This window comes from Rhodamnia argentea, chromosome 8 (assembly GCF_020921035.1).
Source record: "Rhodamnia argentea isolate NSW1041297 chromosome 8, ASM2092103v1, whole genome shotgun sequence".
In the NCBI taxonomy this organism is placed as follows: Eukaryota; Viridiplantae; Streptophyta; class Magnoliopsida; order Myrtales; family Myrtaceae; genus Rhodamnia; species Rhodamnia argentea.
The window spans coordinates 25,948,268-25,961,129 of NC_063157.1; the positions used below are offsets into that span (position 1 = coordinate 25,948,268).

Genomic DNA, 12,862 nt, shown 5'->3' on the forward strand with positions numbered 1-12,862 from the left:
TTTGCGGGGGAACTTTTCCCGCCGTTTCTCTCTCTCTCTCTCTCTCCCGTCATCTCTCTCTCTCTGAGACACTCAAAACCCTAAATCCTCTTCGCTCTCTGCAAATCGATGGCAGAAACGCCGAAGAGGACCCAAACACCTCGAAAGCAAAAGCAATCGCCTTCGAAGCTCCATCTCGAGCCCTCGCCCTCGCCCTCGCCAATCTCTTTTGCGCCCCATACCCCACAGACCGTCACCCCTCTCCGCCGGTCCACGCGGCTAACGTCTCTCTCTCCAGGCAATGAAGGAGGTCGCGCCGCGGGGACGCCTTCGAAGCCTATTGGCTTCGCCCTTGAATCGGCCCCAAAGTCTGGTAAACGGCCCAGAAATGTGAGGAATGCCGGGCTGGCAACGCCCTCCAAGGAGGAAACTCGTGAAGAAGCCGAGAAGGCGGTTGGGTTCAATAAGTCAGGTAGCAAGTCGAGGCAGAAAGTCGAGAATGAAGGGAAGGGGGCCTCATTTGCTCCGGCATCGCCGAGTCAATCTGAGATTAAGAAGAGGAGAACGAGAGAAAGTGACGTTAAAATTGTCTCAGACGGCAAGAGGAAGAAGAAGGGTATCACGGTGCCAAAGAAGAGGGTGTACTATAAGAAAGTGGTGTATGATGGAGGTGAGTTCGAGGTGGGGGATGACGTCTATGTGAAGAGGAGAGAGGACGCGGGCTCTGACGATGAAGACCCGGAGAGCGAGGAGTGTAGGATTTGTTTCAAAGCAGGGAGGTCTGTTATGATTGAGTGTGACGTTTGCTTAGGTGGATTTCACTTGAAATGTTTGACCCCACCGCTGAAGGAAGTTCCTGAAGGGGATTGGAATTGTGGCTTCTGTGAGGCCCGGAAATTGGGTAAGGATGTTCAGTTGCCAAAACCGCCCGAGGGGAAGAAAATGGTGAGAACCGCCAGGGAAAAGCTTCTTTCTAGTGATTTATGGGCTGCTCACATCGAAAGGTATGGTCATTCCGCTAATATGAATACTGTGGTGGCTTTCGTGTTCTCTGAGTAGTTATGAAGTCCGCTGATGTGCAGCTTATGGAAAGAAGCGGATGGAACTTACTGGTGTCGGGTGAGGTGGTATATAATTCCTGAGGAGACTGCCGCTGGGAGGCAGCCTCACAACCTTAGGAGGGAGATATATCGTACGAATGATTTTGCAGATATTGAGGTAGGGTGTTACACTGCACTAGCTTAATTTTCTCTTGCGGTGGGCTTTGATTTGCATGTGTTGGAAACAACGAGCATAAGAGCATTACTTTGCCTTGTGGTAGTAATTGAGAAATTTGCGAGATTAGCTGTTACATTAGTCTCTTGGACTTTCTCCAAGCTATTTGTCTGCTTAAAATTCACAGCCAGCACATTTCTCCAGGTATGTCGAGCAGCCTGATACATGGCACTTACACAAGCTTGTGGACAATCTTCATCTGATTTGTCTCGTTGGACAATTTTTTGGAGTCTTTGTCTGTACTTTTGACAACCAAGACAGGACGCCACATGATCGACCATTATTTTGAGTGAAAATTATAACAAAAACTTCAACTGCTCTTAGTTGTGGCACTGTCTATATAGTGAAATACCTGTTGATTCAACAAATGAAGCAAAAACCAAAACTCTGGGCTATGAGCATACACAAGCGTAGTAGCCCTGGTTTGTCTTAATTTGGGAAGACTACACTGATGCCTGTCTCCATCAGTGCGGATTCTTGAATAGGAAGCTCCGTATGGTGACAACAATGTTGATTATTTAGTATCTGATGAGGCAAGGGGTTTGGGGGGGTATCTCTTAATGAAACAATGGCAACCATCCTTCAAGTTGATCTGTTGTAAGGAAGAAAAATGTTGATGTATTACTATATCTATCTTCTGGCTAGTGCTGAAAGAAGATGTTAAGGATAAATAATCCTTTGCTTTAATGGGCAAAGGAGTGAGAAACTTAAGTGAGTTGCAAAAGCATCATGGAGAGACACAAGAGAGATTTGACTTCTTTAGCATCCTAACGTCCTCATTTTTTTTTTCAAAAGAGAAGTTTCATGAGACAAGAGGTAAGAGGAGAGGGGAGAACAGAACTATCCCTATGTTAGATTTGAATGAGGATTATGGTCCTACTACATTATTTCAATGTCTAGAGAGGAGACACTCTGATTAGTGCCCTCCTTGAGAATATTTGCAAAGAGCAAAGGGTAATCATATCCGGAAAAGAATCCGTCCATGATCTGTGATCTTAGTATGTCAAATTTTGGTGCTTGATCTTTGCCACTTTAGTCTAAACTGAGCTTTCGCTTCAACCAGTCATACTGGACAACTGTGACCAGGAGTTGGCTGTAAGTTGTTTGGATTGTTTGAATCAGTGAGTGAATATTAAGTAGTTATTACATATTGCTTGATGCTCATACATCCTTCCTTAACTGTGGATGTGATTCGTCAAGGAATCACATACTTTTTGTCAAAGATCTCATCTTCCACTCTCCACTGCATGACTTGTAGATGGAATCCATTCTCAGGCAGTGCTTTGTCAAGAACCCTAAGGAATATGCCAATTCCAATGACCAGGGTGATGATGTTTTTCTTTGTGAATATGAATATGACATCCATTGGCACAGTTTCAAGCGTCTTGCTGAGTTCGACAAGGAAGAAGAGGTTTGCAACTGAACATATGAGCTGCAGTGTCTGGCTTTTGTCTTTCAAACCTGAGCAAGAAAGAAATTTGAGTTCACAATTTTGTTGCACAGGATGCTGTGGAAGATGACAGTGATGAAGATTGGATTTCTCGCAATGAAGCATACTCTGACACTGATGAAGACATGGATTTTGAAGAAGAGCGTGTGAAAAACCTGCAATCAAGATCATCAATGGCTCATATATGTGCTGCCGTACGAATGGAACTGTTTATTTCATTTTCTGTTCCTTTCCTTCAAACGGCTTTTCTTCAAATCGTTCTTGGGTTGTTTTATACAGAACTCACGTAGGGGCCAGTTCTTTGGACTGCAAAAGATCGGGACAAAGAGAATTCCAGAGCATGTCAGATGCCACAAGAAAACTGATCTGGAAAGAGCCAAGGCAATGCTTTTATTGGCAACACTTCCTAAAAGCTTGCCTTGCCGAAATAAGTAAGCGGGACTACTTATCTAAATTTTTTTATGATCTGGCTAGGTGTATGCTCCATGAGGCATTTTTTATTGTAGAGAAATGGAGGAAATAATGGCTTTTATAAAGGGGGCAATATGTGAAGACCAATGTCTCGGGCGTTGCCTATACGTTCATGGTGTTCCTGGAACCGGCAAGGTATACTTCATTGCCTGAATCAGACATAAAATGTTATCTCAGTTCCTTTGTAGCTGGATATCACTTGATATCTTATTAACTTTAAGCTTTAGACAATGACGGTTCTTGCAGTAATGAGAAACTTGAGGTCCGAAGTTGATGCTGGAAGGATCAGACCATATTGTTTTGTGGATATTAATGGTCTTAAGTTGGCATCACCGGAGAACATCTACAAGGTAATTAAGAATATAGACTTGAACATGTGGTATTTATACTTCTTTTGTGCCCTTTGATGAGATGAAACATTCTTTTAGGTGATTTATGAAGCATTGACTGGACACAGAGTTAGCTGGAAGAAGGCTCTCCAGCTGCTTAATGAGCGATTTTCAGATGGAAAGAATATTGGCAGAGATGATGATCGACCTTGTATCCTACTCATTGATGAGCTTGACCTTCTTCTAACCAGAAATCAATCGGTACTTGCTTTTTCTGCTATCCCAATGACATAATAATAGTATTCCATCTGGCACAGCACCTGAAGCACATGCTTTGCCTTTTTCTTTCTCCCCTTTTTTTTTTTCCAGTTTTGTTGAACTTTATTAGGTCATCAATGTTGTTAGCCTTCCATTGTTGCAGGTTCTCTACAACATTCTTGACTGGCCTACAAAGCCACATTCCAAGTTGATTGTGATAGGTATGTCTTGTCCTTCTACAGGGGGGTTGTAAGGACTATGAGGAGAGGAAGACACTAATGAATTATTCCTCTTCCTGTAAATTTTTAGGCATAGCAAATACAATGGATCTGCCAGAGAAGTTACTTCCGCGTATCTCTAGTCGCATGGGTATTCAGAGACTTTGCTTTGGTCCTTACAATTATCAGCAGCTTCAGGAAATCGTTTTAACGCGACTCAGAGGAATTGATGCATTCGAAAAGCAAGCTATAGAATTTGCTTCTCGAAAGGTCTCATCCTTGATTCTTTTGTTTTTTCCTATATTATGATATTGGCTTCAATGTTTTCCTTCTCAATTGAATTTTTGGAGGCCATCAGCATATTTCGTTTGAAGGTTTCCTTACTATTCTCTCATGCTACCTTCAGTTTGACTTTGGATGATTTACATCTTTAACAGGTAGCAGCCATTTCAGGGGATGCACGGCGTGCACTAGAGATATGCAGACGTGCAGCAGAAATTGCTGATTACCATATAAAGAAAGCTTTTAAAACTGCTCCTGCAGCAGGTAATCTTTTTTCTGCTGAATTTATAACCTCAATGTAGAACTTCTAGTGAACAGTACAATCAACTACTTCCGGGTTCCGAATCCATCCATGTGTCCCTTACGAACATGGTGTATACATGCTCAGAGGAGTTGGAAAGCAATAGTGGGAAGGAACGGACAGTTGAAGAAGATCTACGATCACTTATTATGAATCTGATTTGACCAGGAGGCTTTCCGCCAAAATAGATCATCTTTAGCGTCACCCCAAGTCACTTGATATGAGGAGGGGTGTGTGTATGATTCACGGCTTTGTTTTATGTTTGATCAGAACAAAAAGGAATATAAGCAGGGGCTGACTGGGTTATGCTATATATCAATGATGAGCAAATTCAATGGACGCGCAAATTCAATGGACGCACTCTTTGCTTCACCATGACAAGCCCAGAGATAGGTGACATAATTTTAGAAGGTCATTGTTAAGCCGGACTTTTGGAGTGACTATCTGTTGGATAGTTTTAGTGGGGCATGTCATGGCTTTCTACACTACCTCAACTGGCTTGTGATCCTGAAGGCTCACTCTATTTGATATACTCATATCTGTGTATATATTGGTTAATATACATGTGTTTGCATAAACTTAGACTCATAAACAACCAAATGATGTAATTTTCTCCATTTTACAGGGAAAGCTCTTGTTGGGATGTCAGAGGTTGAAGCAGCCATCAAGGAAATGTTTCAGGCACCTCACATCCAGGTGAGTTGAAACATATTCGTAACTTGTCATCAGTCACTGCTCGCCGATATTTCTGTGTTCTTTCTGCAACATATAACACCACGTGCTTTGTATTCACGAATTTATTGGAACGCATACTGTGTTATAGATAGTAGGCAGGCACATTATATGAAAAAAGTTTATAGCACCCAAGATAGGGGAAGACTCACAAGCTATGTGAAGAGGAATGTCGATACTTAGAAGGATGGGTTTAGCTTATGTTTCAGGTTGATGGAAAAGTTTTGGCCTCAGGAAAATAGGTTAATGTATTGGTCAAGAAACTGCTACCTTTACGCAATACAGGTGGCTTCTCTCCTTATTGACATTTAACTGTGGGAGGAGCTGCAGGAAGCCGCAATATGGTAGAACTTTTTTAAGACACCGCTGATGTATCTTTTACTCATTTGATTTTGCCAGGTCATAAAAAGTTCCTCCAAATTGGGAAAGATCTTCCTGACAGCCATGGTACATGAGCTATACAAAACAGGCCTGGGAGAAACCACTTTTGAGAAGGTCATTATTTAAATGTCTTGTATGCTGCATTGCATAAAGAGATTACTGGGAAATTGCCAGTAAAATGCTTATACCATCTATATGGGAGCTTCTACTGATTGACATATTCTTTATAAGAAAAACAACCTATTCAAATGATGAAATGTGAAAATAAGGCAAAATAATAAAAGAAAAGAAATGGACCATGGCATCTTGATGACTAATAACATTGCCAAATTTTCAGAAGAGTTTTCACATTGTGAATGCTGATGTGTATTTGTAGGACGCTATTATTAAGTTAATATGCCATGGTAATTTTTGATACGTTGCGCTAGTGTATTATTCTATTTCTTCCTTTAGGCATTTATCGCTGCACTTCTCCATTATGCAGTTGGCAATGACCGTCTCATGTCTCTGTGCAAGCAATGGAGAAGCTTTTCCTGGATGGGACACTCTCTTAAGAGTGGGGTAAGCTCTCTACCATTTTCTTCTAAATGAACAAGGAAGCCATCTATGAAGCTTTACCGCAGGACACTGTATGTATTGGCATATGCCTGGGGCTTAAAGGGTTGGAAATTTTTTTGAGCCATTTCCAACCCATTTAAAGGCTTGCAATTCTGTTTCTGTCAATAACACTATGCTGCCTTGTGATTTGCATATGATATTAGCGGCATCTGTGTGAAGTAGTTGCTGAAAGCTTCTAGTTAACAGATTTCTGAAGTAGGATGGAAAATAGTTAATGAGATGTATACATGGGTAATGACATATTTCATCAAGTGTAGACTATATTGCTTAGTAATCCCAGTCGTGCAGCGTAATATGCTTTTTTCTTTTCTGGAAAGCTAGCTTAATCATACATACTAGGACCACAATGTAAAATTCTTTTAGCATTAAGCTTGTTTTTCTATCAATTTGCTAAAACCCCGATAAAGAAAAGTAGCTAATGGAATTGTTGGAATATATAAATATTAAATCACGCCTTTTTCTATCAGCTTAAGCTTTTAGAATAGTTGGCAGTGGTCCCATAAAATCTAACATGGTATCAGAGTAGGAGGTCCCGAGTTCAAACCTTTTCAGGCCCCTACTTGCCTCTCTAATGAATATGTCCACGCTTAGTACTAGGCAAAAGACCATAGTAAGAGTGAGGGGGAGTGTTGGAATATATAAATATTAAATCACGCCTTCTTCTATTAGCTTAAGCTTTTAGAACAGTTGATAGTGGTCCCATAAAATCTAACAAGAATTGTATAAATGGTTACGGCTGACAATCTGTGTTTGGTAGTTTGTGTTAGCATTAACTATTATAGAATGTACTTTATAAGCCAAATAATTGACTGATAACAATATTTGTTAATTCGTATCAATATATGGGATTACTTATATCATATCTTATCATACTTGAATTTTGCTTGTTTTTAGTGCTTTGCCTCATATGTCGTAAGTTTTTCCGTGACAATATTGTGAACTCTAAATTGGTTACCTATGTGCGAAAGGACAATAGGTCCCTTAATCAGGGTCAGTAGAAGGCATGACAATGGATAAGAAAAGATGAACTGAGATGCTGCAATGACATTAAATTCATTTTCAAGCTGAATAAATCGGCTCAGCTTTGACATTCCTGTCATATTTCCTACGTGGCAGCTGTATGCTGGGTGAATGCCGTGTCATCTTATGTGAACCCGGTTCTAAGCACAGGTTACAGAAGTTGCAGCTCAATTTTCCAAGGTCAGTTCTCACTTCTTGAAAAGCAGTCAGCTATACCTTCATAAAGCATTCAAGCTATGACATAGCTTTCCTAGATATTTCCCTATGACACTATGGATTGCTGCATAAACATTTTATCTTTGATCTTAGCCCAGACATGCTTGGACATGGTTTAGAATGATATGGTTGTTGTGTTATTGAACAAAATAGATAATAACGTCAATAGTGATTCTGAGCTGGAGTTCTTCTGTTATATTAGAATTTCGCGAGAGCATATTACCTAGTATGAGTTACATTATGCAAATTATAGCTCAAAGCACAAATTGCCTCTACTGTACGATGCTAGATGGTTGGCTTAATTCTAAAAAAAAAAACCCCAACTTTAAGGTCCATTTATTTCGGGGATAATGAATGATATGAAATATATTTTTCTAAACATAATCTCTTTTATAGCTTGGAATAATTAATTAATGAGAAATGTTTTAATAATAGACAATAATTTTTTTCTCCGCATTTTCGTAGTCGATACAATTTTTTTTTTTGTTCATTCATTTTTGTAAGCGATTCAAGCGATTATTTTTAGGAAAATATTTTTCAAATCATTCATTTTCAACAAGTACACCATTAGATTCAATCTCAACTCTGCCCGAAATTTTGTCTAAAAAAAAATCACGAACATTCACTTTAGTCCTAGTTATACCCCTGTTAACCCTTTGTTCAAAAGTCACTATTGGTTTCTTCAAAATTATCAACATCAGGAGAATGCTGTTGTTTTTGAGGGTGTTGTTGAAGATGCAACTTCCGATAATGACTCTTGAAGTGGCTCTGATGTTGGTGATTTTGAAAAAGTCAGTGGTGATTATTGGATGGCGGGTTAACGGGGCAGATTTGAGGTTAGAGTGAATGTTGATTTTTTTTTAGACAAAAAAAAAGTTCAGGATAGAATTAAAATTGGACCTAAACTTGGATGTTGTTTAGGGAATTAGGCCTAGATGGTTTTCCAAACTTTCGACGGGAAATTTTACTGTGAGCAATAGAGTGATCCTCGTGGGAAACTTTTCTTCTTCATGGACCCTCCTTTTTGCAACCATAGACCTTCTACTGGTACAGGCTACATTTTGTTTAGTCCAAGCCTCGCTTCTAGTTGAACTACAAAAGGTTTTCATTTGTATTACAAAACAAATCAGAGTCTGGGCAGTTTGTTTCGTACAAATGAAAATGGTTGAAGTTTTGAGACTCGACCCGCCGTCCCCTACCGCCAACAATGCGTGAAGCCATTGTATTGTCCACTAACATAGACGCCAGTTAGGTGTTTAGGGGGTTGTTTTCCTATTGTTTGCTACTGCGATAACAAGAAAAGTCTAGATGTACCATTTGATCATGAAGATTAATCTCACTTCAGAGCCAGCTTTCTCAAGCATGTGATTGTTAGCCATAATGCAGTTATTTAGATTTTATCACCCATCATAAGACGTCAGCATAGAATTAAAAACTTTCATCAGTGATATAATACAGTCTGTATTGTATTGTGGCAGCGATGATGTGACATTTGCACTCAAAGACAGTAGCGAGCTACCTTGGTTAGCAAAGTATCTGTGATTCAAGAAAATTTTGGATTCTATTTCTTATCCTGTATTTTTTTTTTCCTATTTTAGATAACGGTTTTCATCATCGCCGTGAGTGACATCAATTTTGAAGTTTCGATTAATTAACATTCTGAGGGACCAAAATCAATTTGGTGGGATGATCAGGATGTGTTGTTCTTGTTGTTTGAGGACAGTCATGTTACCGATTCTTGTCAGATTTAGTTGAACTTTGGAAAGAGTTGCTCTTGAACTTCCTCTGATCGAGACACTACTTTACATTTGATCATATTATATAATGATTGTCTCATTAAGAAATAGCAGATCCTACAAGTACTCTGCGTGGTGCTTCTGCCGATAAGGTTGTGCTAGTGAGAGCGCAATTGCAGGGACACTGCCGGGTTAACCAGTGTTGTCCCATTTGAGAACTACAATGGCATTTCTATGGTGAACGGGGTACCTCACTTAACCAAAAGCGAGCGTCCTTTCTAGGATGTTGTAACCCTGGCAGATCCAAACTCTCGACAACGTAGAGAGGCACGAACTAGGTTTTAGGGCACGTTAAGGATATCTTTCCATGGGTCACCAATACTCTTTCCCCCCCTGTTTTGTTCCACAAGCGGTATTTTGACAAGGATATCTTACTATAGGTCTTAGCCCATGTCAAGCAAGCGGCCTAGTCTCGCCGCACGTTTCCTTCAAGATGCAATCACATTAACAAGGTTTGCCGCATCATTAGCTGAGAAAGTCACCTGCCTTTGAAACTGGTTTGAGTGAGCAATAGTGAACATCGGGTACTACCATACAGAAGACCACAATCTCAAAAGAAAGACAAAGCATGGTAATGTAGATGCTTAATTCAGTTAAGAGTAAGGACACGTCCGGTTACGTCATACACAACCTCCATGCAGCTCCATTTCGTTTTCTTTTCTTACTTCCCCTAATGAAGTCTCTTAAACTCAGACCGAGAGATGGGGCCAGCAATAATGGATTCGTAAAGTGATATTTCTTTTCCCTTTTTCCCATGGGGATATCCGTCCAATGTCATCTCTCTCTCTCTCTCTCTCTCTCTCTCTCTCTCTCTGTCTCTCTCTCATACTATTTTATATCTCCAATATTATAAAAGGTTTTCTCGAAAAAATTGTCTTAATGAAGCTTCTGGCCAGAAAAAAAATGTCTTAATGAAGCTCAGAGGTTCCATAATTGAGTCCTCCGATCATCCAGTTCTCACAGTAGGACTCCCGGATACTGCATATCACTCAAAGATCTTCCCCAGCAGCAGACTTCTCATCATGAAGCCTAAGCACCACTCTATCTGGAGCAGCCACCAAATGTGTAAGCAAGGAACCGCTCTGAACTGCCTAAGCTTGAGACAAGTACGAGTTTCTGTACCAAAATGGCCTGCCCAAAATCGCGTTCCCATGAACAGAAAGGTAAGAAGCATTTAACCTACATAGCCAAAGAGAGAGCTGTTAGGAATGCAGAAATTAGTTCCCACTAGCTAGTGCCAGGTCTCGAAAGAAAGAGACTTACTTGTCAACATCGGGAGGAGCCAGGGGATCAGTTGGTTCTGCAGTAGGAACTGCACCTGCCATATTAGCCATTTCTTGAACACCTTCAACCTAAAATTTAAGAACAGAATGCTAGTCAGTAAAACTATAATTCATGAAACTCCAGGAAAAAGAAAGTGATCTGCAATTTGATATAACCAGTAACTTTGAATATGTTCTCCCAACTATCAAAAGGAAAGGAAAGTTAGAGCATGATCGCTCTCACCGGGGGATCAGATCCCATTCTAACCAGAAATATGAACTCAGATGATCAAGTATCTTGTTGAACCAGAATTTTAAGCATAAGTGTCTCAACTTATTCCAGAATCAAAGTTCGAAGAGAAAAGCAGCAAAAAATAGCAAACTTTCACAGGTGCCACAGAACTTTCACTTCATGAACTTCAATCCCCTCATGATCTGGAAAATTGTGGCAAAAATCTACCTAGCTCAAATGCAAAGGAGAACAAGTCCTAACCTCCTCCATATTAAAATAAAGATAAGGGGTTGAACTCCATTTTCATGACATATTCCAAGCAAAGCCAGAACATTTAAACTTTGCAGAAAGAAAATAACCCTCCTCCCCCGTTGCAAGTAGCCTCCATCCTTTAAATCGCTGAAAATAAATTCCCAACCTTTCAAATGCTTTGCAAAGATTTTGAGAAAGTTTGCAAAGATTTTAAAAGGAGGAGGAAATCTACTAACAAAACCCCAAGGTTTGGCTTGAAAAGAAAACAATATAGGTTTAGAATTAGTTAGAATTATTTTCAAGGAACCAGCAATACTTGTGAATGTAGAACATATATGATAAAAAGATTTGAAGACAGGAGTATACAAAGTACGAATCAGAACAGCACAAATCTCTTGCCTGTTGAGGGTATTGCATGTAACCAGCATAAGCACCATATGCATACATAGATGGATCCTGAGAAGCACCATAAGAATACGCATCATAGCCTTGTGCATAGCCATAGTAAGCACTCCATTGACTTGGATCTACTTGCTGGCCCCAGCTACCAGGCACGTCCTACAAATTGATACCACATACTGTCCAATGCTAAGATTTAATTGTACACAGATGAGAAAAGGAAGTATACAAACTATATAATAGCAGTATTGCCAAATGACGAAGTACATGTTCCAAGTACAATTTCTACCCAAGGATAAGCAAGGAAATGCAACAGAGAAGTGCATGACATTTAAATTCTGTTAGATGCATCCAGAAGTTCAATTCTCTATTAGATGCATCCAGAAGTTAAATTCTACAAAGGTTCTTCAAGAACCTCATGTCTTATGGCAGATACAGATGAAGGTTAAGACCGGAAAATTAGAAACCTAATAAGCCATCTTTTTACTTCGGTGGTCATGATTCGTGGACTAACTCTACATGTTCTCCAGCGAAAAAATGCAGTCCTTGAAGGTTGGATGTCTTTCCAGAATTAGCAACGCCCCAAATAAGTTTCTTAATCACTATTCAAAAACAGTATGGAAGTGAAACAAGTGGATGGTGCCCTTTTTGAATACCGATAGTGGGATATACTCTAAGCACCATCATTTTTGTTCCCTACATTTTCCAACACCATATTAACAAATCCATCGCCTTGTTAGAAAAGAAAAGAAAAAACAAATCCACATTTTCACAGTGATCACTTTCTCCAGGTTCAGATTTTAGGAGCTCTCAAGAGAAGAATTGTGTAACAGGTCTAGAGGAGGGCAGCTACTATTGAAGCAAGATTTATTATGGGGATAATATGCACGATTCCAAACCTGTTTAGCAGTTGGGCTTCGCCCCCAAGAGATGCGAACAACTTGTTGACCAATTGTAGCTCCCTGCATCCTTTGGATGGCTTCTTCAGCAGATGCCCTATGCAACAGAATTATGACAAAAATAAAGAGAAGAAACATGTGCCATTGTGTCTAGTGAAACACAAAGATATGGGCGCATATGCGACACGAGTAGCGAAATTGATCCATGTCATGCAAAAGTGAAGTTCAACTGCTACTAAAAGGGATGGTATGAGAGATTCACAACAAACAAAAGCAATGACATAGAGAAACCTTGCTCGGAATTCTACAAATCCACATCCCTTCCCAGCAGGAATTTTGACATTTAGAATCTCCCCAAGCTGTAAAAAGATTTGCCTCAGCTCCTCTTCCGAAACATTTGGATCCAAATTCCCCACAAAAATCTGCATGGTAGAACTAATTAAAAGGTTTTAAAAGATGAACTTCATGTACAAGTGATCATTTCCCATACTT

At 39.9% G+C, this 12,862-nt stretch overlaps 2 protein-coding genes, 1 long non-coding RNA gene and 1 other non-coding gene across 5 annotated transcripts in view; 2 read left to right on the top strand and 2 right to left on the bottom strand.

Moving 5' to 3' along the window:
• On the top strand, positions 1–9,317 carry LOC115735304 (origin of replication complex subunit 1B-like). The gene is made up of 16 exons (XM_030666495.2): positions 1–983; positions 1,062–1,197; positions 2,513–2,665; positions 2,758–2,898; positions 2,984–3,135; positions 3,211–3,310; positions 3,403–3,525; positions 3,604–3,765; positions 3,926–3,983; positions 4,072–4,250; positions 4,418–4,526; positions 5,189–5,259; positions 5,695–5,790; positions 6,161–6,237; positions 7,411–7,494; positions 9,009–9,317. Exons 1-16 carry the CDS (start codon positions 109–111, stop codon positions 9,070–9,072), a joined length of 2,580 nt encoding a protein of 859 aa, XP_030522355.2. The 5' UTR covers positions 1–108; the 3' UTR covers positions 9,073–9,317.
• LOC115735567 lies at positions 2,573–2,649 on the top strand. Its single transcript, XR_004014794.1, has one exon. It is a non-coding gene; the product is annotated as a small nucleolar RNA snoR28 (small nucleolar RNA).
• Positions 5,276–12,862, bottom strand: part of LOC125316162 — a 26,968-nt gene continuing 19,381 nt past the window's right edge. Inside the window, exon 3 of the long non-coding RNA XR_007199478.1 lies at positions 5,276–5,558. This is a non-coding gene — a long non-coding RNA (uncharacterized LOC125316162). The remainder of the gene's footprint in view (positions 5,559–12,862) is intronic.
• The window catches only part of LOC115735302 (polyadenylate-binding protein RBP47B'), a 4,215-nt gene continuing 1,517 nt past the window's right edge, over positions 10,165–12,862 (bottom strand). Inside the window, exons 4-8 of one of the 2 annotated variants that reach the window (XM_048283633.1) lie at positions 12,662–12,792; positions 12,371–12,467; positions 11,472–11,630; positions 10,590–10,644; positions 10,165–10,505 (exon numbers count right to left, since the gene is read on the bottom strand). In XM_048283633.1, the coding sequence (XP_048139590.1) occupies positions 10,501–10,505; positions 10,590–10,644; positions 11,472–11,630; positions 12,371–12,467; positions 12,662–12,792 (447 nt within the window). In that variant the 3' untranslated portion in view covers positions 10,165–10,500. Of the gene's footprint in view, positions 10,506–10,589; positions 10,679–11,471; positions 11,631–12,370; positions 12,468–12,661; positions 12,793–12,862 lie in introns of both variants that reach the window. The other variant, XM_030666492.2, reaches the window with a different exon arrangement.

Bases quoted from the DNA above. Each gene is read 5' to 3' on its own strand.
- LOC115735304 (XM_030666495.2), top strand. From the start codon at position 109: ATGGCAGAAACGCCGAAGAGGACCCAAACACCTCGAAAGCAAAAGCAA. The intron at 3,984-4,071 runs GTATGTCTTGTC...GTAAATTTTTAG, and splicing joins TTCCAAGTTGATTGTGATAG to GCATAGCAAATACAATGGAT. The intron at 5,260-5,694 runs GTGAGTTGAAAC...TGATTTTGCCAG, and splicing joins TTCAGGCACCTCACATCCAG to GTCATAAAAAGTTCCTCCAA.